Below are 21,521 nucleotides of genomic sequence, written 5' to 3' on the forward strand. Positions count from 1 at the left end.
CTTCGTTCTTCCGGCTTCTCTGCTGATGTTCAGGCCACCCTAGTCAACTTACCCTTGATGGGGAAAAGCTTTTTGGGGAAAAAGCTGATTCCGCCGTGCAAAGATTTAAAGATAGCAGGGTTACTGCGAAATCTTTGGGTTTGCAGACGCAGGCTAAGGGGTTTGGCTTCAGGAAGTATAGAGGATTTGGGAGGTCATCCTTTCGTTCCTTCCGTCAACCTCAGCAACAGCAGCAGCAAAATCCTCTCTATAGATCATATAGAGGAAGACAAAGGGGCCGGAGAGTTTCTGGTTGCAATCCCTCCTCATCTTCAGCCTCCTCTGCTCCCAATAAAGCTTCAGGGAAGCAGCCCTAGATCCCCCATCCTAGATCATGTGAGACCTGTGGGGGGTCGGGTGTCCCACTTTCTGCGAGGTTGGAAATCGGTCACGACGGACCTTTGGGTTTTAAACCTCATGGAGAATGGGTACGCCCTTCCCTTTCGGGAGTTTCCTCCCCCTTACCCTCCTTGCCAGGGTTTTTGCTCAGAGGACCATCTACTTCTTCTGCAAAAGGAGGTTCTTGCATTGCTACAAAAAGATGCGATAGAGGTGGTTCCGGAGCAGGAAATGGGTCAGGGATGCTACTCCCGGTATTTCCTGATTCCCAAAAAGGATAGCAGATTGTGTCCAATCCTGGACCTCAGAGTCTTGAATTTTTACCTGAAACAGGAGAAATTCAAGATGCTAACCCTTGCACAGGTTCTTCAAACGTTGCAACAAGGAGACTGGATGGTGTCGATCGACTTGCAGGATGCGTATTTCCACATCCCAATCCTGAAGTCGCACAGGAAGTATCTCCGTTTTACTGTTGAGTCGCAACACTACCAGTTTGCGGTCCTCCCGTTTGGTCTTACTACTGCACCTCGAGTCTTCACCAAGGTGATGGTAGTGGTTGCTGCTCATCTCTGGAGGTCGGGGATTCCGATCTTTCCCTACCTGGATGACTGGCTTCTGAAAGCAGAGTCCCCAGAGATGGAGCAACATCATCTGCAGGTAACATCTCAACTGTTATTCGACTTGGGTTTTTTGATCAATGTGTCCAAATCTCACCTGGTGCCCTCTCAACACAAGGCAGTACTGGACACTACTGTGTGTCGAGCATTTCCTCCTCAAAGAATTCTTGACATTCAGGAGATGATCACTTTATTCCACAATGGAGCAGTTGTTCCAGTTCTGAATGTCCTTCGCCTGCTCGGTCTGTTCGCCTCCTGCATTCTATTGATCGACCATGCACACTGGCACATGAGGGCACTCCAATGGTGTCTCCGCAGGCAGTAATATCAGCACAACGGAGATCTCAAGGAGTGGATCAGGATCTCCAGAGAAGCTGCAGCGTATCTGTCTTGGTGGAGCGTGGGGAGCAATCTGTCTCAAGGAAAGCCCTTTCATCTTCCTCCATTGGTGGCCACAGTGATAACGGATGACTCCACCTTAGGGTGGGGTGCTCATCTAGGGGATCTGGAGATCAAGGGTCTTTGGTCTCCAGAGGAAAGATTGTCTCATATCAATCTTCTGGAATTGCGGGCAATATGTTTGGCACTCAAGGCCTTTCTCCCTTCCCTTCGCGGTCAGTCGTCCTGACGGACAACACTACCGCGATGTGGTATGTCACCAAGCAGGGAGGAGAAGGGTCGTACCGTCTCTGCAGAGAGGCATTGTGGCTCTGGTCCTGGGCTCAGGATCATCGGATTTGCTTGATGGTGAATCATCTGGCCGGGGTGTTGAACGTACGTGCGGACAGTCTCAGTCGACAGTTCTCCGCCGACCACGAGTGGAGGCTCCATCCGGAGGTGGTTCGTCACGTCTTTCGGACGTGGGGGACACCTCGGGTGGACCTGTTTGCCACTCACGAGAACGTGCATTGCCCGTCATTCTGCAGTCTCCAGTTTCCGATGCAGGGGCCGTTGGGGTACGCGTTTCAGTTGAGTTGGAGCTCACAACTCCTTTATGTGTTTCCTCCCATACCCTTGATTCCTCGGGTTCTGAGGAAGATTCGCCAAGACCGGGCCCAAGTTATTTTGATCGCCCCGGATTGGCCAAGAAGGGTGTGGTACACAGATCTACTTCACCTTTCATCACACCCTCCGCTCCGTCTCCCTCTCAGGGCAGACCTCCTCTCGCAGTCAGAGGGGCAGGTTCTTCACCCCCATCTCCAGAGCCTGCACCTTCATGCCTGGAGATTGAACGAGGCAACCTGAGTTCTTTCTCTCTCGCGCCTGATGTGGTGGATGTTATTTTATCGGCCAGGCGACACTCCACCAAGTCCATTTACTCCTACAGGTGGTCTAAGTGTATAAAATGGTGTGGGGAGAGATCCATTGACCCTTTAAAGGCCCATCTATCCAATGTGCTTCAGTGTGCTCTTTCCTTGGCTCAGCAGGGTTGTACTGTGGCCACGGTTAAGGGCTATTTATCAGCCTTCTGTGTCTTCCAGATCAGCCGTCGTTATTTAAATCTCCTATTGTTTTAAGATTTATCATAGGTCTTACTAAACAGGTTTCCACCTACTCCCTTGTAATGCCACAGTGGGACCTTAATCTTGTTTTAACTTTTTTGGATGGGGTCCCCTTTTGAACCCCTTCATAGCTGCCCTTTGAGGCTGTTGTCCTTTAAAACGGTCTTTCTTGTAGCCATAACCTCAGCAAGGAGGGTAAGTGAGCTTCAAGCTCTTAGTTCGAAACCCCCGTTTTTATCCTTACATGCTGAAAGGATGGTCCTTAGGACCAGGGCTGCTTTCCTACCTAAGGTAGTTACTCCCTTTCATTTGGGGCAGTCGATCACTCTCCCTGTCTTTTATCCACCTCCTCATCCTTCCAAGGAGGAGGTAAGACTTCACGATTGGACCCTAAAAGAGCTGTGAGCTTTTATTTGGACAGAACGAAGGATTTTCGTTTGGATGATCAGCTCTTCGTGGGCTATATTGGACAATCTAAAGGCAAAGCTGTGCACACGCGCACTCTGTCCAGATGGATCATCCTAGCCATCAAGATCTGCTACGCCCTTGCTGGTAAGGTTCCTCCTGAGGGTATTAGAGCTCATTCAACTAGGGCTAAATCTTCTACCTCTGCTTTGGCCAGGGGTGTTCCTGTGGCAGACATTTGTAAAGTCGTGACTTGGGCCTCCCTCCATACTTTCGCAAAGCATTATTGCTTGGACTCTGAGATGAGGAGGGACGGCCGCTTTGCGCGCTCTGTCTTGCAGGACGTTTTGGTATAGGAAGATGTACACCCTCCTCCGGGAGTGGGACTGCTGTGGGATTCTATTCAAAAGGTGAGGAATCCACAGGCAGATGTATCCATCAGAAGAACAAGTTACTTACCTTCGGTAATGCTTTTTCTGGTGGATACAATATCTGCCTGTGGATTCCTCACTGGCCCCCTTGTCCACCTTTGTATACCTTAAAGGATGCCTTGCTTGACAGGTTGTTTTATCTGGTACACTTATAGGAAATGCTTTTGTTCCTTAGCTTTCCTTTTTGTATATGTACTATGTATATTTGTTCGAATGTTGTATACTGTGCATACTTTGAATCTGTTGTCGGTCCACCTGTTCACCTCGGAGGCACGGAAAAAATGGGTGGAACTGACGTCATCACGCCGATGTGGCTCTCTTATGGCTCCGGTGACGTCATACGGAGTTGCGAGCAGAGCCGAGGTATTATGACGTCCATGTCGGCGTAAAGAGCTGTGGAAAAAATTCCGTGGAATGCTGGCACAGGGGATATTCACAAGCTGAGGAATCTACAGGCAGATATTGTATCCACCAGAAAAAGCGTTACCGAAGGTAAGTAAGTTGTTCGTCTGTCCTAGACCCGCAAGACTGGCTGGTAGCGTTGGACTTGCACGATGCTTATTTTCATATCCCCATCCTGCCAGCCCACCAGAATTACCTACGGTTCACGGTGGGCCACAAGCACTTTCAGTTCACCGTGCTCCCTTTTGGCCTTACCAGCGCCCCTCGGGTGTTCATGAAAGTGATGGCCGTGGTCGCAGCTCATCTGCGCACATCAGGGGTTTCAGTCTTCCCCTATCTCGACGACCGGCTGTTGAAGGCGGGCTCGCCCCAGGCAGTCGTCTCCCACCTCCAGACTACGGCCGACCTCCTGCATTTGCTGGGGTTTTCCCTCAATGTGCTGAAGTCGCACTTGATTCCCTCTCGAAGCTCCTCTTCATCGAAGCGATTCTGGATACGGTGCAGTTTCGGGTTTATCCTCCCGAACAGCGAGTCCGGGACATTCGGGCTATGATTCCGATCTTTCGTCCCTGGTCCTGGGATTCGGTCAGGAAGACCCTGAGGTTGCTGGGCCTCATGGCCTCCTGCATCCTGCTGATCTATCATGCCAGATGGCATATGCGGGCTCTTCAGTGTGACCTGAAGTTCCAGTGGATGCAGCATCGGGGAAACCTGTCAGACTATGTCCAGATCTCGGTGGGCACTGCACACGACTTGCAGTGGTGGCTCACGTACCAGCGTTGGGTCAGCGCAGATCCCTCTCCCTTCCACAACCAGAGCGCACAGTAGTGATGGACGTCCCTCCTGGGATGGGGCGGCCACATAGGAGAGGCGGAGATCAGAGGCCTCTGGTCTCCGGCGGAGTCCAAGCTCCATATTAACCTTTTGGAACTCAGGGCGATCCTACTTGCAGTGAAAGTATTCCTTCCCTCTATCAAGGGGAGAGTAGTGCAGGTGTTCACGGACAACACCACCGCCATGTGGTACTGCAACAAGCAGGTCGGGGTGGGGTCGTGGACCCTATGTCAGGAGGCTCTATGTCTCTGGACGTGGCTGGAACGCCAAGGCATTTCCTTGGTGATTCAACAACTGGCAGGTACCCTGAACGCCAGGGCGGACAAACTCAGTCGCAGATGTATGTTGGATCACGAATGGCGTCTTCACTCGGAGGTGGCACAAGGTCTCTTTCAGCACTGGGGAGAACCCTGGTTAGATCTATTTGCCACCGAAGAGAACGCGAAATGTCCGCAGTTCTGCACGTTGGAATTTACAAGGCGGCACTCGCTCGGAGACGCTTTTCGTCGCGAGTGGAGTTGCGGTCTATTGTACGCCTTTCCCCCTATACCACTTCTGCCCAGAGTGCTGAAGAAGATCAGACGCGACCGGGCCCAAGTCATTCTTGTGGCACCGGACTGGGCTCAAAGAGTTTGGTATCCCGAGCTACTCAGTATGAGCGTGGATCCCCCGATCCGACTGCCTCTTCGGGATGATCTCCTGTTGCAGCAACAGGGGACGGTCCTCCACCTGAACCTGTTCAGCCTCCACCCCCTTGCGTGGAGATTGAACGGCGACAGCTGTTTCCATTCGACCTGCCTCCTGAAGTCTGTAAGGTGATACTGGCAGCCAGGAGTCCCTCCACTAAAACGGTATACGCCTGCCGGTGGAAAAAATGTGTGGCATGGTATACAGTGAAAAGGAACAATAGGACCTCTTTCTGAGGTCCTATTGTTCCTTCTCTCTTTGGCCCAGCAGGGCTCTGTTCTTGACACTATCAAGGGCTACCTTTCTGCTCTTTCGGCCTTTCTTAGGCTGCCTGATCAGCCATCTCTTTTAAAGTCCCCAGTTGTCAGTAGATTTCTCAAAGGCATTACTCACCTTTTCCCTCCTATTCCTTTTGTGATGCCTCAATGGGACTTGAACCTGGTTCTCACATACTTGATGTGCGCTCCCTTTGAACCTCTTCATAACTGTCCTTTGTGGTTATTAACTTTGAAAACTGTCTTCCTGGTGGCCATCACTTCCGCTCAGCAAGTGAGTGAGCTCCAGGCTCTTTCCTGTAAACCTCCTTTCCTGGCGATACATCCGGACATGGTTGTGCTTCGACCACGTCCCTCCTTTCTACCAAAAGTAGTCTCAGCCTTTCATCTCGGGCAAACTGTCACTCTGCCCACTTTCTTTCCACCTCCGCACCCTTCAAGAGAAGAGGAGAGGCTCCACCGTCTGGACCCAAAACGTGCGCTTTCGTTCTATCTCAACCGCACACAACAGTTCCGGGTGGATGACTAGCTCTTTGTTGGCTACGTGGGCGCTAAGAAAGGCCGGGCTGTGCACAAGCGAACTATCTCCCGATGGGTTGTCTTGTGCATTAAAGCCTGTTACTCTCTGGCTTAAAAGGAACCTCCAGTTGGGCTGCGCGTCCATTCTACCAGGGCAACAGCTGCTACTACAGCATTGGGACGCGATGTCCCCCTGCAAGACATCTGTCAGGCAGCCACTTGGGCCTCGTTACATACTTTCACTAAGCACTATTGCCTTGACAGTCAGGTCCAGATAGACGGCTTCTTTGGCCGTTCGGTTCTCCGTGACTTTCTGGTATAATCTCACTTCGCAGACCCACCACCGGGGTTGGTATTGCTTGGGTATGTATTCTAAGGTAAGGAATCTATCACTAATGTGTCTCTTTCAGATGCACAAGTTACTTACTAGTGTAACAATATATCTGTAAGAGACATTAGTTAGTGATAGATTCCTTACCGCCCGCCCATCCTCCCCGTTCTGCGAACTATTCTCTAGGGTTCTGGTCATCCCTTTTAGGGCCCTAGTTCCATTGCACCAGTAGTCAGTCTCTGGCATAGCTCTGCGCTCCTGGCACGGAAACGTTGGGTACGGAACTGACGTCAGCGCGCGTGGGCGCGTCTAGGTAGCTCCGACGATGTCATCTCGGCGGCTACGACGCCAGCGATGTAGGCAGAGCCGCACGACGACACCTACCGACGCGCAGGGGTACTGCTGACGAAAACTTTCCGGATCCAGTCTGACGCCTGGGGATATTCTAAGGTAAGGAATCTATCACTAACTAATGTCTCTTACAGATATATTGTTACACAAGTATGTAACTTGTGCGTAGGGGGCAGACAGTGTCAAAGTCCTCTTGAAGAGTCCATTCTGTATTTTGTATAACCATGGGTGATCTACAGTGAATTTTGTTACCTTGCTATACACAACTACTGCCACTGCACCACCATGAAGATGACTGTAGCATTATATATGATGATTATAGTGTTATCTAGTTTTCATGGTTGGGTGACACTGTTGAAGAGGGTCTTTTCAAAGACCTTCCAAAGAAAAGGGATGAGTGATACTGTTCTGTAGTTGGAAGGGAGTCTGTGTTGGCGCTGGATTGTTTAAATTATGGGACATCACAAGCTATTTTGAAGGAGGTTCAATCCCAGAGTCCAGAGATCTGTAGATCTCTCAGAAAGTGGTTAAAATCATTAGAGTTCTTTTGTGGCCAACGGGTGTGAAGGAGTGCAGAAATGTTGGAAGAAGAGTGCTGATATCCATGGAGGATGTGGGAATGAGAGCTGAGAGGTTGGAAGAAGGTGCTGAAATGGGGTATTATGTGATGTGGTCGTACAACCTCACCATGTAATGCACTTACCTACCCTTTAGGACCTTTGGGTTTCATCTGCCTAACCACCAGCTCAATCCTGTGTAGCTGTGGCACAGAGCACCAAGACTTATACAGAGGAACAATGGTTAAGAATTTAAACAGCACCAAATCAATTGAAGAAGAAATCTACACCACACTGAAGAAATCCGACACCAATTTATAAAAATAGGTTGTATTTTTATAAGAATTAAGACACTAGAATGCAAAAGATCCACCAGAGGTTTCCGGAGATATAGATTTTATGAGCGATAACAAATCAATGCAATTTCACTCAACCACGAACAAGCCTTTGCATGTCAATGAATTGGACACTTTTTAAAGAAAACTTTGGTAAGTGTCAATGCTGTCGGTTAGTGCTTGGGGCGACCAACTCTGGCTTGTCGGGGGGACCAGCAAGGTCCTCAAGAACAGTTACTTTCACTGGAGAAGCAGTCCATTTCCAGGCACTTCATCCTGTTGCAATGGATTCCTATGGAGTGGTCCCGATGCAAGGGACGAAGGATGCTGAAGATGCTCTAAGTGTGTTGTGAATGTGACAGTCAATAGGGGTCTTCCTGCAGGGATTCCTTCGGTCCACGAAGATAATAACGGGGTTCTGTTTGCAGAGTTGATGTCCCACAAAGTCTACTATGGTCCGGCCGAAGTCCAGTTGCCATTGGACTACCAGTCGTTTGTTGTCACGGTCACAGGCCAGTCCTTCCTGAGTCGATAACTCATCTTCTGAGGGTCCCAGAAACTCTCAGAAACCACTCCGTGATTCAGCGAACTCGGTGCAACGGATCTTGGTTCTCAGTGCTGCACGGAGATAGTGGTAGCGGCTTGAAGACATTGAGCTACCAACATGCACCAGTAGTCTTCTTCAGCTGTTGTACCCCTCTGCTTCGAACAGGAGGCCAGTCAGCTGGCCCTTGAGGTTCTCTTGGCTTGACTGGGCTCTTGATATGGCTTCTCCTTGACCAGGACATGGCAGGCGCAGTCACTCTCTTCGCTAGCCATCAGGTGCAACAGGTGCAGTCCTCATGGGTGAAGCCTCTCTTTGCTGGTCCCTCGGTGCAGCACGGCAGTCCTTCTTCTGTCCATCTTCAAAGTCAGTTGAGATTTGAGGTCTGGGTGCCAAGAGTGCCCCTCTTATGCTCAGAAAATGCCCTCAGGGCAGCCTGCGGTTGGTAGCCAATGGACTACCAGGTTCCCTCCCACCTGGTGACCACTTCTAGTGTAATGTGGCATATGGCTATCCCAGGATGCACCATTCTGCTCACTTTCAAGATGGGCTACAGACTTCCCTAGCCCACCGCAGGGGTGTGGCTACCTAAGGACTACGCGCCCCCTGGGGAAACTGATTTGGCAACTCTTTTCCCTTCTCTGCTCCCCGTGCAAACCTGTCTACCTCAACAATGGGGCAGCCCTCCCCCTGGTGTCCCACATCGGCTCTTCAAAGTCAGATTCACCTATAAAACCTACCCTTTGGGGCTAACAAACTAAGTGGCTTCCTGCAGGATGGAGGTGACACCTCCCTAACCTGAAATCCCTAATTGTTCTCCTTCCTGTGAGCTGTTAGCACATCTCTCTAAGAGGGCAGAAAGTTGCTGGTGGAGCAGGCTCGATGTGTGCCTGGGAAGGCACAGGAGGTTTAAAGGCAACAAAGTGACAGCTTGGCTAAAGCTGCACACTGCAACAAGTTATTTTAATTTCGAAATACAAGTTGGGCTTAATGTAACGAGTTGTTTGATACCCTGGAGTGCCCACTTTGGTCACATCTTTCTAGAGTTAGCACAGATGAGGGGTCGGCGTGTAACCCTGTACTCGCCAATTGGGGGACCAAGTCTTTCCACAGTAAAATGGTGGTTTTGCAAGTTTTACTGTCAGGATATGTAAAGTACATGTTCTGTCTGTTTCATATGTTGCACCCTGCCTTTAGCGCTCGGAAAGCCTGCCAGAGGGGTGTCTTACACACATGTCCTGTGGAAGTGGTGGCTTTGCCACTACCTTCAATAGTAAAGGCGGACTTGCAGTGCACGACTACTCTACCAGTCTGCAATAGCGAACTGGGGGACTTGTTTTACTTGGGGAACCTCCAGGATGACACAATCAGTGCTGCAAGCCCTGGTGTACCCCTCTAACATACATGCCCTCAGTACCAGGGTACCATTAACTAGGGATTTAGAGGTAAGTTAGTCTTTTCCAATTTGGTATAGCCATTTCGACATACGCTTTTAGGGTCAGGGCACTAGCACTGAGGTCTGCTTAGCAGAGCTCAGTGTAGAGTCAAAAAACCAGCAGCATCAGTCGAAAGACTTGGGGTGACCATACAAAAAGAGGCATTTCCTTTGCATGTTGAAGACTATTGCATTAGATTACCTTCAGAATGGTTGCAATGCCTACAACGTTTCAGCCAATAAATTTGAGAAAATGTTCAGCAAAATGTACCATTTTTGTAGCATTTCTTGTGTACATCTGCTTCGAAAGAGATGCCCAGTTTGCAGTGTTTCTGGCATTTTGGACTGCTAATATGGGATTGTCGGACGGTGGGTAATTTGCTCTGTAATGTGCGTCAACTCAGAAGCAGCTCAATGCCGTCCCATGGCTGTCTCTTCATGTGTGCAGTAGGGACTATGAATGTGTTCCATAGTCTCTGATCACTGGTGCTGGTGGATATTTAAGATGATTGAAAGCTAATTATCCAATTTTCCTGTTTCAGGGTGAGCCAGGCAATATAGGCCATCTCGGCGTGCAGGGGGATGAGGGTATTAAGGTAAAGTACTGTTTCTTTACTACTTCAGTCAAGCACTGCTGCCAGACTTTAACACATACTTGTGTTTAACCCATCTTTCACCTCGCTTTATACCCACATTCTTCTCCTTATTTATTCCTCCATTCTGTTCCCTTTCTCCCATTTCCAGTTCCCATTTCTTACTTTTCCTTTTCCCTTTCCTTTTCCCTTTCATTGCCTTCTTTTGTGCAATCACCAACTATTTACCATGGTAAGGCCCCATTTTTGGTGTTGTGTGGACTGTTGTATGAATGTGGATTTCATTAAAAAAAATGTGCATGATTATATATTTAAAACAATCGATATTTACCAGATTTGATGTTGAGGTCATGATTTTACTTAACCCTTCTGACGGTTTCATCATGCTTATAGAGCCGTTGTGCATATTATTGTGGGTCACCATAGTGGAGTCTGCTTATTAAGTGTAGTATGAAAAGCTTGCCCAAAAGGTTACATTTTTGCAACTTTGCATGTGTATATTTCTAATGGAAACCTTTACTCTCAGATTCCTTAAGTGAATTCTTGCACCAAGCAAGAGATTTCTGGATCCAGCCTCTCACCTCTCAAGGGTTCACGTAAAGAATCTGCAGGAGCTGCTGAATCTATTAGAAAGTACTTTACAAAATGTTGCCTGTTTATTTATTTTTGGCAAGCCATGAAGTATATGTGTTTGATGATTAATATTAACCACTACTTTTGGAGATTTATTTTATCTAGATGTTGTGTTTTGATGCGCTCATGCTCCTGCTTCTGTTCGTGGTGGACTTTTGAAGAGCAGGGTATATTGAAAGTGAAGGGATAAGCCATTTTTGTTAGCATCCTACATTCTTAGTAAAATAATTATTTGTAATATTGATGCAGATGGGACCACTGGGGTAGGTAAAACTCATTCATGCATAATAGAAGTCAAATAAACACCCAATAGAAAAAATATTGTATAAGTGGAGTATCTTAATACCTCCTTCTCCTCAAGAAAAACTGTTGTAAACTGTAACCAGATAGCATCCATAAAAATAAAAAACGTGGTAGTACAAATGTGAGGATAAAATAACGTTGCAACTTCCACTTACTAATCTGAGAAATGTCAAATTCGCACATGGTTTTGTAGGTACCGAAAGGCAGAAAAATCTAAAATAACATCTGCTTTGGAATCTAGAGGTAGGACATTTGCAGCCATATTTGAAATTTAGCACTCAGAGTACTGTATACCACCATTAGAATCAGATCCTTGGTCTTAAAACTCTATTCACATTTTCAATATCCATCCAATTTTCCCCATTGTTTCTCTACCTAACCTCTTCCAGTTCTCTTAACTATATTTTCTATTATTCTTCTAGTCATTTTCCTCTCTGTTAATCTTTCTTTCACAGTCCTTCTATCCTTCCACACACTGAACTGTTTGTTCTGACTGTCTCTCACCTCTTACCATCTTTTCCTGGGCTCTCCCTGCACCACCAAGTTTATGTATCTTTCTTCCTGCCTATCTCTATCTCTCTTACTCTCTACAGGCTGCCTGAACATCAAGTGCCAAAAATGAGCCCGCAGAGAAAAAACACTCCGCTCATGTTAGGAGCAAATCCTGTGATATGAGCTTTGCAACAGTCATGTTTTAATTGTAGATGCAAACTACATGGAAAATGCCATATTTAACACTATGCAAGTCAGCTGTAACTGTCCCATGCATATGTGGGCACAGTTTATCAATGCTTAAAACTGAAATGTAAGCTATCCGCACACTTAATAATGTAACGAGATTAACTGTTGAATTATAAATGAGTGGTTGTAAACAGTTCCTAGCTTTGAGGCTGAATTGATTACTAAAGTCACATTTTTTGGTACCTTCAGTAAGTAATTAGCCATACACACCATTATTGCAGCATGTAATAAATACTACTTCTACAAAGTTGTAACATTTCTCTATGTAAACTGATTAGGCTGTGGTGGTCAACGTAATCCCCTTATAGTAGCAGAGCTCTCTAGAGCTCACAGGTAACTAGGCTCAGTTACAGCTCTTCTATCTGAAAGTGAGAAAATCTACTGATAAAATCTTTCACTAGACAAAGCCTTTTCTGCAACATCTGTATGTCAGTAGGTACTCAACACACTAGCATGCTTTGAAGGAAATGAATCTCGCAAACAAAGAAGACCTGTCAATGTGAGTGTGGGATATTTGGACGGGGGAAGTAGCTAATTTGGTCCCGAAGGATGGGATTTTTCCTTAATCCTTTGGAGGACTGGCATGGCCTGGGATAGGTTAAGACAGAGATGGAGAGAAATCTGTGTTGGTTAGATCTTTCCTTTTTGAATTTATGTAGCACATGGGATCCTGGGATACATTTTGTTGTGAAGTGCCTAGTTGCAGCAGGGAATGTGTCTCTGTATGATAAAATGGAGGCATCAATAGTGTTTCTTTAGGGGATGTTGTCTATCACAGCTGTTGGATTTCTAGAAGAATTTTTGCTGAACAACTCTCCCGTTGAGAAGCTATCTGGAAAAGGAGAAGATTGTGCTGGAATGCAGCACAATCAATCATCAGTGTAGAGATTAATTCAAGTATTCCATCTATCAACTTTTATAGAAGAATCCCAGTCTTCCTGATGAAGGACGGGGGGCAGATTTATCCCTTTTGCTTTGAATTGCTAGAACATGAAAGCTGCTTTGAAGGCAAAAGGAGGTAGCTTCATGCTGAGCATGCAGGATACAATGGGTCCAGGACCTACCCTGGTGTCCTGCTTGATGACAGGAACACCTTTTCCTCAGGGAAAGCATACAAGATCCTGGGAACAGAGCTATCTGCCTGGACAAAAAAAAGTAATACATCTGCGTGTGGATTCCTCACCTTTTGAATTACCCCTGCGCATGCATTCCATGGAAATTCTTTTCTTAGCTCTCCCACATCGACAAGGACGTCACAATAGCTCCCCTCGCGACTCCGTATGACGTCACCGGAGCCATAAGAAGCCCTCGTCAGTGTGCTGTCAGTTCTCTTTTTTTTCGCCGTTTACCCGTAACGTTTTTTTGCAAGGACTCTTCATTTTACATGGTATAACTTTGTTTCTAGCTTTTCTTCGTGTTGCACTGGAAATGGCTACTTTGAAAAGGCCAGGTTTCAAGACCTGCAGGGAGTGTGGGGGTCATATGTCCATCACAGATCCCCATGACGACTGTCTGTGGTGTCTCTCTTCGGACCACGACGTCGAAGGGTGTTCATGCTGTCGGAAGATGAACCCGAAGGCGTTGCAGGAGCGTGAGGTGAAACTCTTCATGGCGCGTGCAAAAAAAGAGAAGATAGGTCGCAAGAGGTTGAAGTCGTCGATCTCCCATACTTCGAATTCGAGGAAGCATAAGAAAAAGAGAAGACATGGGTCTCGGCGTCGGTCTTTGAAGGGCAGGTCATCAAGGTCGACCTCTCCCATGAATCGGCATCATGAGAAGGATGATCCCGAAGCAGCGTTCGAGGAGGGAAGCGCAGAGACTGCTGGAGAAAGAGGTGAACCAGCAAGAACATGAGGAAGGGGAGATCATCAACTCTGTGGATGACTGTGAAAGTCTGCAGGAGGTCAGTGACCTGCATACCTGCCCGGAATGGAAGCTTTCTTCTCCAAAGACCTTGCCTTCACAGGATGTTCCCCCTTATTACACAGTCACCAGGAAGGCTGCTGATCTGTTGGACCTTGGGCTACCCTCAGCTAAGGCGAGGTCAAATATACTAACTGAAGTGTTGCACTCTCCCTCCTCTACTCTTGAGCCTCTGCTGCCTTTTAATGAGGCGTTGATAGAGCCGATTATGGAGGTGTGACAGAAGCCCTTGTCTGCCCCTGCGGTTTCTTGGCCAGTGGCAAGGCGTTACAAGCCTGCTCCTGGTGATCCTGCTTTCCTTTCAGCTCATCCTTCTCCGGAAAGCTTGGTAGTTCAGACTTCTTCTCCCAAGCAGTCAGCTGGGTCTTTCCCTACTACCCCGGGGAATAGAGACTCCAAAAAGCTTGAACAGTCGGCCAAAAAGGTGTTCTACTCTGCAAGTATGGCTCTTAAATCTACAAATGCCACATGTTTGCTAGGGAGGTATATTTATGCACTGATGGACACTGTCAAGCAAGTAGCTCCTAAGTTGCCTGAGGATGATCGTGTTCACTTTTTGGAGGCGCTATCAGACACTCAAGCAGCAACCCGTCAAGTCAATCAGTCGGGTCTGGACATGGCGGACTCAGTTGCCCGGGTAATGGGCTCTTCGGTGGCTACCAGGAGACATGCCTGGCTTAGGTCTTCAGGTTTCTTTCCTGATGTACAAGCTGCTTTGCTCAATCTACCCTTCGATGCATCCAGACTGTTTGGAGCAAAGGCAGATTCTGCGCTGCAGCGTTTCAAGGACAGTAGGGCTACTGCGAGTTCCTTGGGCCTGCAGTTCCAGGCCAGGGGCTATGGATGCAAAAGTTATTGAGGCATTGGGAAGGCGGCTTCCTTTCGAGGCCAACAGCCACAGCAGCAAAAACAGCAGAATCCTCTGAACAAGTCATACAGAGGGAAGGGTAGAGGCCGTCTGTGAGGAGCTTCATGACTTCAGTCTTCCTCCTCCTCCTCCTCTCCTGTCCCCACCACCAGTACTATGGGGAAGCAGCTCTAGATCTCCCATCTTGGAGCATGTTGGTCCTGTAGGGGGCCGGGTGTCCCATTTTCTTCAAGATTGGAAATCGGTTACTTTGGAGTGTTGGGTTGTGAATCTTGTGGAAAATGAGTATGCCCTACCTTTTCAAGAGTTTCCACCTCCTTATCCTCCTTGAAAGTGATGGTGTTCAGAGGACCATTTGCTGCTTTTGTAGCAGGAGGTTCTTGTCTTGCTGCAGAAAGATGCGATAGAGGTGGTTCTGGAGCAGGAAAGGGGTCAGTGATGATACTCCCGGTATTTGCTGATCCCCAAGAAGGACGGTCGGTTGAGACTGAGCCTGGACCTCAGGGTTTTACATTTTTACCTCAAGCAGGAGAAATTCAAGATGTTGACCCTAGCTCAGGTTCTTCTGGTGCTGAAGCAGGAAGACTGGATGGTGTTGATAGACCTGCAGGATGCTTATTTTCACATCCCTATTCTGAAGTCGTGTCGGAAGTGTGAGAAGTTGGCCTGATGTATGATGTCACTAGTTCTAGTGTACACCTTATATCAGTCCAAACAACCCTTATGGTGATTGGTTGTAAAGTCAACCTTTTAGACCAGCTATCCTAGTGGTAGCATGGACAAGAGCAGTCTTAGGCTAAACTCTGAATGGCATGTGAAGCCAGCTGTGATACCATATATAATCCCTTGAATACCAAATGAAAGGACACCACAACAGATATATATATAAAATAAAGTGTATTTATTCTAGTCAAACCCTCAGCACTCTTTATGAGATTCGAGGTAAGTACAACACAGTCTTATTTAAGCATACATTAAGTCACACAGGTAAGTAATACAGTTAGGCCCTAGGGGCCACGCAAACCATATACTAAAGAAGTGGTATAAGGACCACTGTCACGGAAATAGAATAGGCCTAGGCCTAGGGAATCGCTGCGGCTACACTACACTACCAACAGTTAGGAAATGGGAGGCCCACGGGATTCAGGTGTAGAGTGGAAACACTCACGCGTAATGCGTATAATCGATAGAAATAGTACAGTTCTGAAATAAGCAGTTTTAGGACACTTCTGGAGTAGCTAGAAAGTCGAGACTCGGAAACTAGACCCTAGGATAGTCAATACCCTTGTGAGCACTGAAGTACCCAAGTTACCTAGCCCACGGGCTGCGGGTGCATAGGTGTGAACTTGCGTCGGGTTTCGTCGTGGACTTCTATGGATGCCTGAAGGAAAGTTGCTGACAGGCAGTCAGTGAAGAGTGTCCGGTGGATCCCAAGGCTGGGATCAAGAAGGAAGGGTACCTGCAAGCAGAAGGGACAGAGTCAAGGTCACTAGCCAGTGACCACGTGGAACCAGGAAGGAACCAGGCGATGTCGTGAAGATTGCAGGTGAAGAGGTGAAGCTTGTCGCAGCAGCCACGGGTACCAGGAGACGTCGAGGACGACCAGGACCAGGAGGCGAGCTGGCCCACGAAGGCTCTTGCTGTCGGCGGCGTCGAAGTCGAACTAGGACTCACCAAGCCTTGGCAAGTGGAACCCATGAAGAATGGAGGACTTGCTTCTGGCGCAGACCAGGAAGGTCTGGGGTGCTTCTCTTTTGCAGAGGAATGGGAGCCAGTCTGGAGGAGCCAAACCAGCAGTGAAGATTCGAAGGTGTGTCGTCGCAAAGGCCGCTAGCCAACGGGCAAGCAACCGGACAGACGCGGCAAGCAGGAAAATGCAGAAGGGCCCCACGCAGGACTCGTGGAGTGTGGGGGGCTGATCTTCGGTACAGATGGTGATTGGGGTTGGGGCTTCTCAATCCCAGGTGCACAACTTCGAGGGTACCTCAGAAGCTGCGCTGGAAGATACTCGCCACTTTTCCCAGGTAGCCGGTCCCACGTCTCTCGTCGCCTCCACGGATCTCAGCTCGGCTGTGGATGTGGATCAGGGTCGGAGAAGTCTGGACGTCAAGGCTCTGGTTGGGGTCTGCAGTCGGTCCCTCGTAGAACTTCAGCAAAGCAAAGGGTAAGTCTCTTGATGGTGCCTGTTTGCACAGGGTAGCCACTCCTTGGCCACAAGGGAGATTCTTCAGTCTTCTTCTTTCGTCGAATGTCGAATGTCGAAGGTCCAGAGTTTCTGTTCAAGTTGCAGGTACAGGATAATCTAATCTCCTGGGGCCCAGCTACCACTTTTATACTAATCTGGGGGGCTGGGTTGCCTGCTAGGTCACGCCTTATGGGTGGGACCTGGGAGGGGGGTGGTTACACCCCCTTCCCTTTGTCCAGTTTCGCGCCAGGACTGGGGCTGGAGTGCCCGAGCACCGGTTTGAACTGGACTATGCATGGGACACCTTGTGTGCCCCAGGCAGTGTCTCGTTTCTTTCATCCTTCCCTGCCCCAATACACTAAGGCCTGTCTGGGGTGGTGCTCGCACCTCCCAAGGCAGGAAACCTATTGTCCAAGCCTCCCTTGCCGGGATCACTCCCAGCAGCAGGAGGTCAGACTTGTGTCGTGGCAGCAGCATCCATTTTGTGATGCTGGGGCTCTGGTTAACTTTAACCGGGTAAGTAGGTTTCAACATGTCTTCTCCCTCTAGAAGGGAGGGATAATATCCTCATCCCCAGAAATGGGATGAGGGTATGATTCCAAAGTGTTAGACACCTTACACGACATGTTTTGATAAAGCCCAACCATAGTTACCATAACCGTTTAAGATTATAAGGCACTGTAAGAGTATATGGTAGGCTATATCATAGAACAGCTGTAAGGACATGGTTCCGAAAGCTGCAGACAGGCTCAGCTCATGCTGAGCACCATCTCACATGTTACCAAGCACTCTGCCTCCAGGATTGTTAAGGCCTGCCATAGGAGTGGCTGATAGGTACACATGTGTCTATATATAAAATAGGTATAGGAATACTACACCTAAGCAAGGGGTGATTACACGACCTTGCCCCAGCTGAGGGATCAGCCAGTTGTGTCATAATGGAAGGCCAGGCCAGGGGTGGCATAATACATGCTGCAGCCCCTGGTAGGCCTAGGGTACACCTATGCCCTGGGTACCTAAGGTACACTGTACAGGGGCCAATAAGGTGATCCTATCCAAATGGGTTATGCACCTAAAGTACATAGTATTAATTAAGAGAGAGAACAGCAGGGCTGTGGGTCTGATTAGCAGGCCCACAGCCACATCTAAGTCGAAAACCAGTAAAGCAAAAGCAAAAAGTGGGGGTGAACATAGAAAGCAGACCCTACTCTCCTACAGGAAGTGTCTCCGGTTTACGGTAGGGTCTCAACACTACCATTTTGCAGTCCTTCCGTTCGGTCTCACTTCCGCACCTCGGTTCTTCACAAAGGTGATGGTGGTGGTAGTATCACATCTCAGAAGGTCAGGGATTCTGGTTTTCCCTTATTTAGACAACTGACTGCACAAAGCAAGGTCGCTGGAGATGGTGCTGCGTCACTTACAAATAACAATGCAACTGTTGTTCAACTTGGGTTTCTCGATAAATATACACAAATTTCAGCTGGTACCCTCTCAGCCCAGCCTGTTCATAGGGGCAGTACTAGACACTACTGTGTGTCAAGCTTTCCCGCCATGGCAGTGGATTCTCACCATTCAGGAGATGATTCCTTTGTATCGTTGTTCCAGTACTGAAGGTCCTACGCCTGCTCGGTCTGTTCGCTTACTGCATACTGTTGGTCAACCATGCACTCTGGCACATGAGGGCATTCCAGTGGTGCCTCTGCAGGCATTGGTATCAGCACAATAGATATCTTAGGGAGAAGGTCGGAATCTCCAGGGACACTGCAGCGGAGCTGTCTTGGTGGAGTGTGCCGGGCAACCTGTCTCAAGGAAGGCCTTTTCAACCTCCTCCACCGGTGGCCACAGTAATCACAGATGCCTCCACTCTAGGGTGGGGTGCTCATCTTGGGATCTGGAGATCAAGGGTCTTTGGTCTCCAGAGGAAAGGTTGCGTCACATCAACCTTAGGAAATTGCTTTGTGGTCAGTCGATTCAAGTCCTGACGGACCACACTACCGCAATGTGGTACATTAACAAACAGGGAGGGGTAGGGTCGTATTGTCTCTGCAGAGAGGCCCTGCTACTCTGGTCCTGGCCTCAGGGCCATCAGATTTGTGTGTTTGCAAATCATCTGGCCGGGAGGATAAATGTGCGGCAATACTCGGACGATCATGAGTGGCGGCTTCATCCGAAGGTGGTCCATCGCATGTTCTGGATGTGGGGATTTCCTCGGTTGGACCGGTTTGCCACTCACGAGAACACGCACTGCCCGTTGTTCTGCCGTCTTAAGTATCCGGTGCAGGGAGCATTCGTAGGCACGTTTCAGGTGGATTGGCGCTTGCAACTCCTTAACGCATTTCCTCCCATACCCTTGATTCCTTGAGTTCTGAGGAAGATTCAACAAGACCGGGCCCAAGTCATATTGATCGCTCCGGATTGGCCAAGAAGGGTGTGGTACACAGATCTTCTTCACTTCTCTTTGCACCCTCTGCTCCTTCTCCATCTCAGGGCAGACCTCCTCTCACAGCCGCAGGGGCAGGTTCTACACCCCCACCTCCAGAGCCTGCACCTTCATGCCTGGAGATTGAACGGGGCAACCTGAGTTCTTTCTCTCTCCCACCGGATGAGGTGGATGTTATTTTATCATCCAGGAGACACTCCATCAAATCTATTTATTCCTCTAGGTGGTCCAAGTTTGTGAAATGGTGTGGAGAGAGGTCCATTGATCGTTTGAAGTCCCATTTATCTGATGTACTTGGTTTTTCACCTTCCTTTGCTCATAAAGGTTGTGCTGTGGCTACGTTAAGGGGTTACTTGTCAGCTTTCCTCTGTTTGCCGGATCAACCGTCTTTGTTGAAGTCCCCCATTGTTATGAGGATCATTAAGGGATTTACCAATAGGTTTCCTCCCACTCCCTTCATTATGCCTCAGTGGGATTTGAATTTAGTATTGACTTTTCTGATGGGGTCTCCTTTTGAGTCTCTTCATAGTTGTCTGTTGAGACATCTTACTTTTAAGAACTTTTTTCTGATTGCTATTACCTCAGCCAGGAGGGTAAGTAAGCTTCAGGCTCTTAGTTTTAAGCATCCGTTTTTCACCATTCATGCAGAAAAGGAGGTTCTCAGGACCAGGGCTGCTTTCCAGCCTAAGGTGGTTACTCCTTTCCATCTGGGGCCATCTATTACCTTACCAACCTTCTATCCTCCGCCGCACCCTTCCAAGAAGGAGAGACTTCACCGCCTGGATCCTAGGGGTGATCAATGCAAAAATAACAGTTTACTGGCGTGAATGTATGACATTGTTCTGCATTCTGTCCATCAATAGTTCTTTTTACATTTGTCACCCCGAGTGGGACGGGTAAGCTCAGACGTGAGTCCCGTGCTCTCCATGCCACTGGATATCCTGGCTGAAGAGGGGTGAAAACCCGAAACCGGTCCTAGGATGCTTGTTTCCAGGCCAGGGAGGACCTGGCCTGGCAGTTCAGGCTGGACTGTTCCCATTGGGCACAGGGTCAAGACTGATTTGCATATGGCTGGGTCCAAACTGGAATGGCATCATGAGCAAAAAAACAATGGATTTAGGCCCAGATCTCTGTACAGGGGTGAATATATGATATTGTTCTGCATTCTGTCAATCAATAGTTCTTTTTGCATTTGTCACCCCGAGTGGGACGGGTATGCTCGGACGTGAGTTCCCTGTTCTCCATGCCACTGGAATCAAGCTATCCTGGCTGAAGAGGGGTGAAACCCCGAAACCGGTCCTAGGATGCTTGTTTCCAGTCCAGGGAGTACCTGGCCTGGCAGTTCGGGCTGGACTGTTCCCATTGGGCACAGGGTCAAGACTGATTTGCATATGGCTGGGTCCAAACTGGAATGGCATGGTGAGCAAAAAGACGATGGATTTAGGCCCAGATCTCTGTAATGGGGTGAATGTATGACATTGTTCTGCATTCTGTCCATCAATAGTTCTTTTAGCATTTGGATCCTAGAGGGGCAGTCAGCTTCTACCTGGACAGAACCAGGGACCTAAGACTGGATGATCAGCTGTTTGTGGGCTGTGTTGGAAGAATGGAGGGCAAAGTTGTCCACGAACGAACACTTTCCAGGTGGATCATCTTGTGCATCAAGATCTGCTATGCCTTGGCCAAGATGGAGCCGCCTGAAGGTATTAGAGCTCATTCCACCAGAGCCAAGTCTTGTTCTTCTGCTTTGGCAAGATGTGTTCCTGTTGTAGACATCTGTAAGGCGGCAACTTGGGCCTCCCTCCACACCTTTGCAAAGCATTACTGCTTGGATTCTGAGGTTAGGAGGGATGGCCATTTTGTACGTTCTGTGCTGCAAGATTTATTGGTATAGGTAGGTGGACACCCTCCTCCTGAGGAACAGCTTGGGGATTCAATTGAAAAGGTGAGTAATCCACAGGCAGATGTATCCATCAGAAGAACAATTACTTACCTTCTGTAATGCTTTTTCTGGTGGATACAGTATCTGCCTATGGATTCCTCACTGACCCACCCGCCTCCCAGTTATCCACCTGTTTATACCGAAGAAACTTCTGACTGTTTGACATTGTTATTTTTCAAATGTCGTTGTATTCCATACAGTTTATTGCTAGGAAATGCTGTGGTTTCTGATGGATACATCTGCCAGTGGATTCCTCACCTTGTGAATATCCCCTGCGCCAGCAACATTCG

The 21,521-nt window shown here is 48.4% G+C and overlaps 1 protein-coding gene across 4 annotated transcripts in view; it reads left to right on the forward strand.

Moving 5' to 3' along the window:
- Window positions 1–21,521, forward strand: part of LOC146868589 (uncharacterized) — a 1,503,661-nt gene that overhangs the window by 1,247,944 nt on the left and 234,196 nt on the right. For all 4 annotated transcript variants that reach the window (XM_085611695.1, XM_085611716.1, XM_085611705.1 and 1 more), the window contains one exon: window positions 10,146–10,199. In XM_085611695.1, coding sequence (XP_085467821.1) covers window positions 10,146–10,199 — 54 coding nt within the window. The remainder of the gene's footprint in view (window positions 1–10,145; window positions 10,200–21,521) is intronic.

This window comes from Triturus cristatus, chromosome 1_2, assembly GCF_964204655.1.
Source record: "Triturus cristatus chromosome 1_2, aTriCri1.1, whole genome shotgun sequence".
Lineage (NCBI taxonomy): Eukaryota > Metazoa > Chordata > Amphibia > Caudata > Salamandridae > Triturus > Triturus cristatus.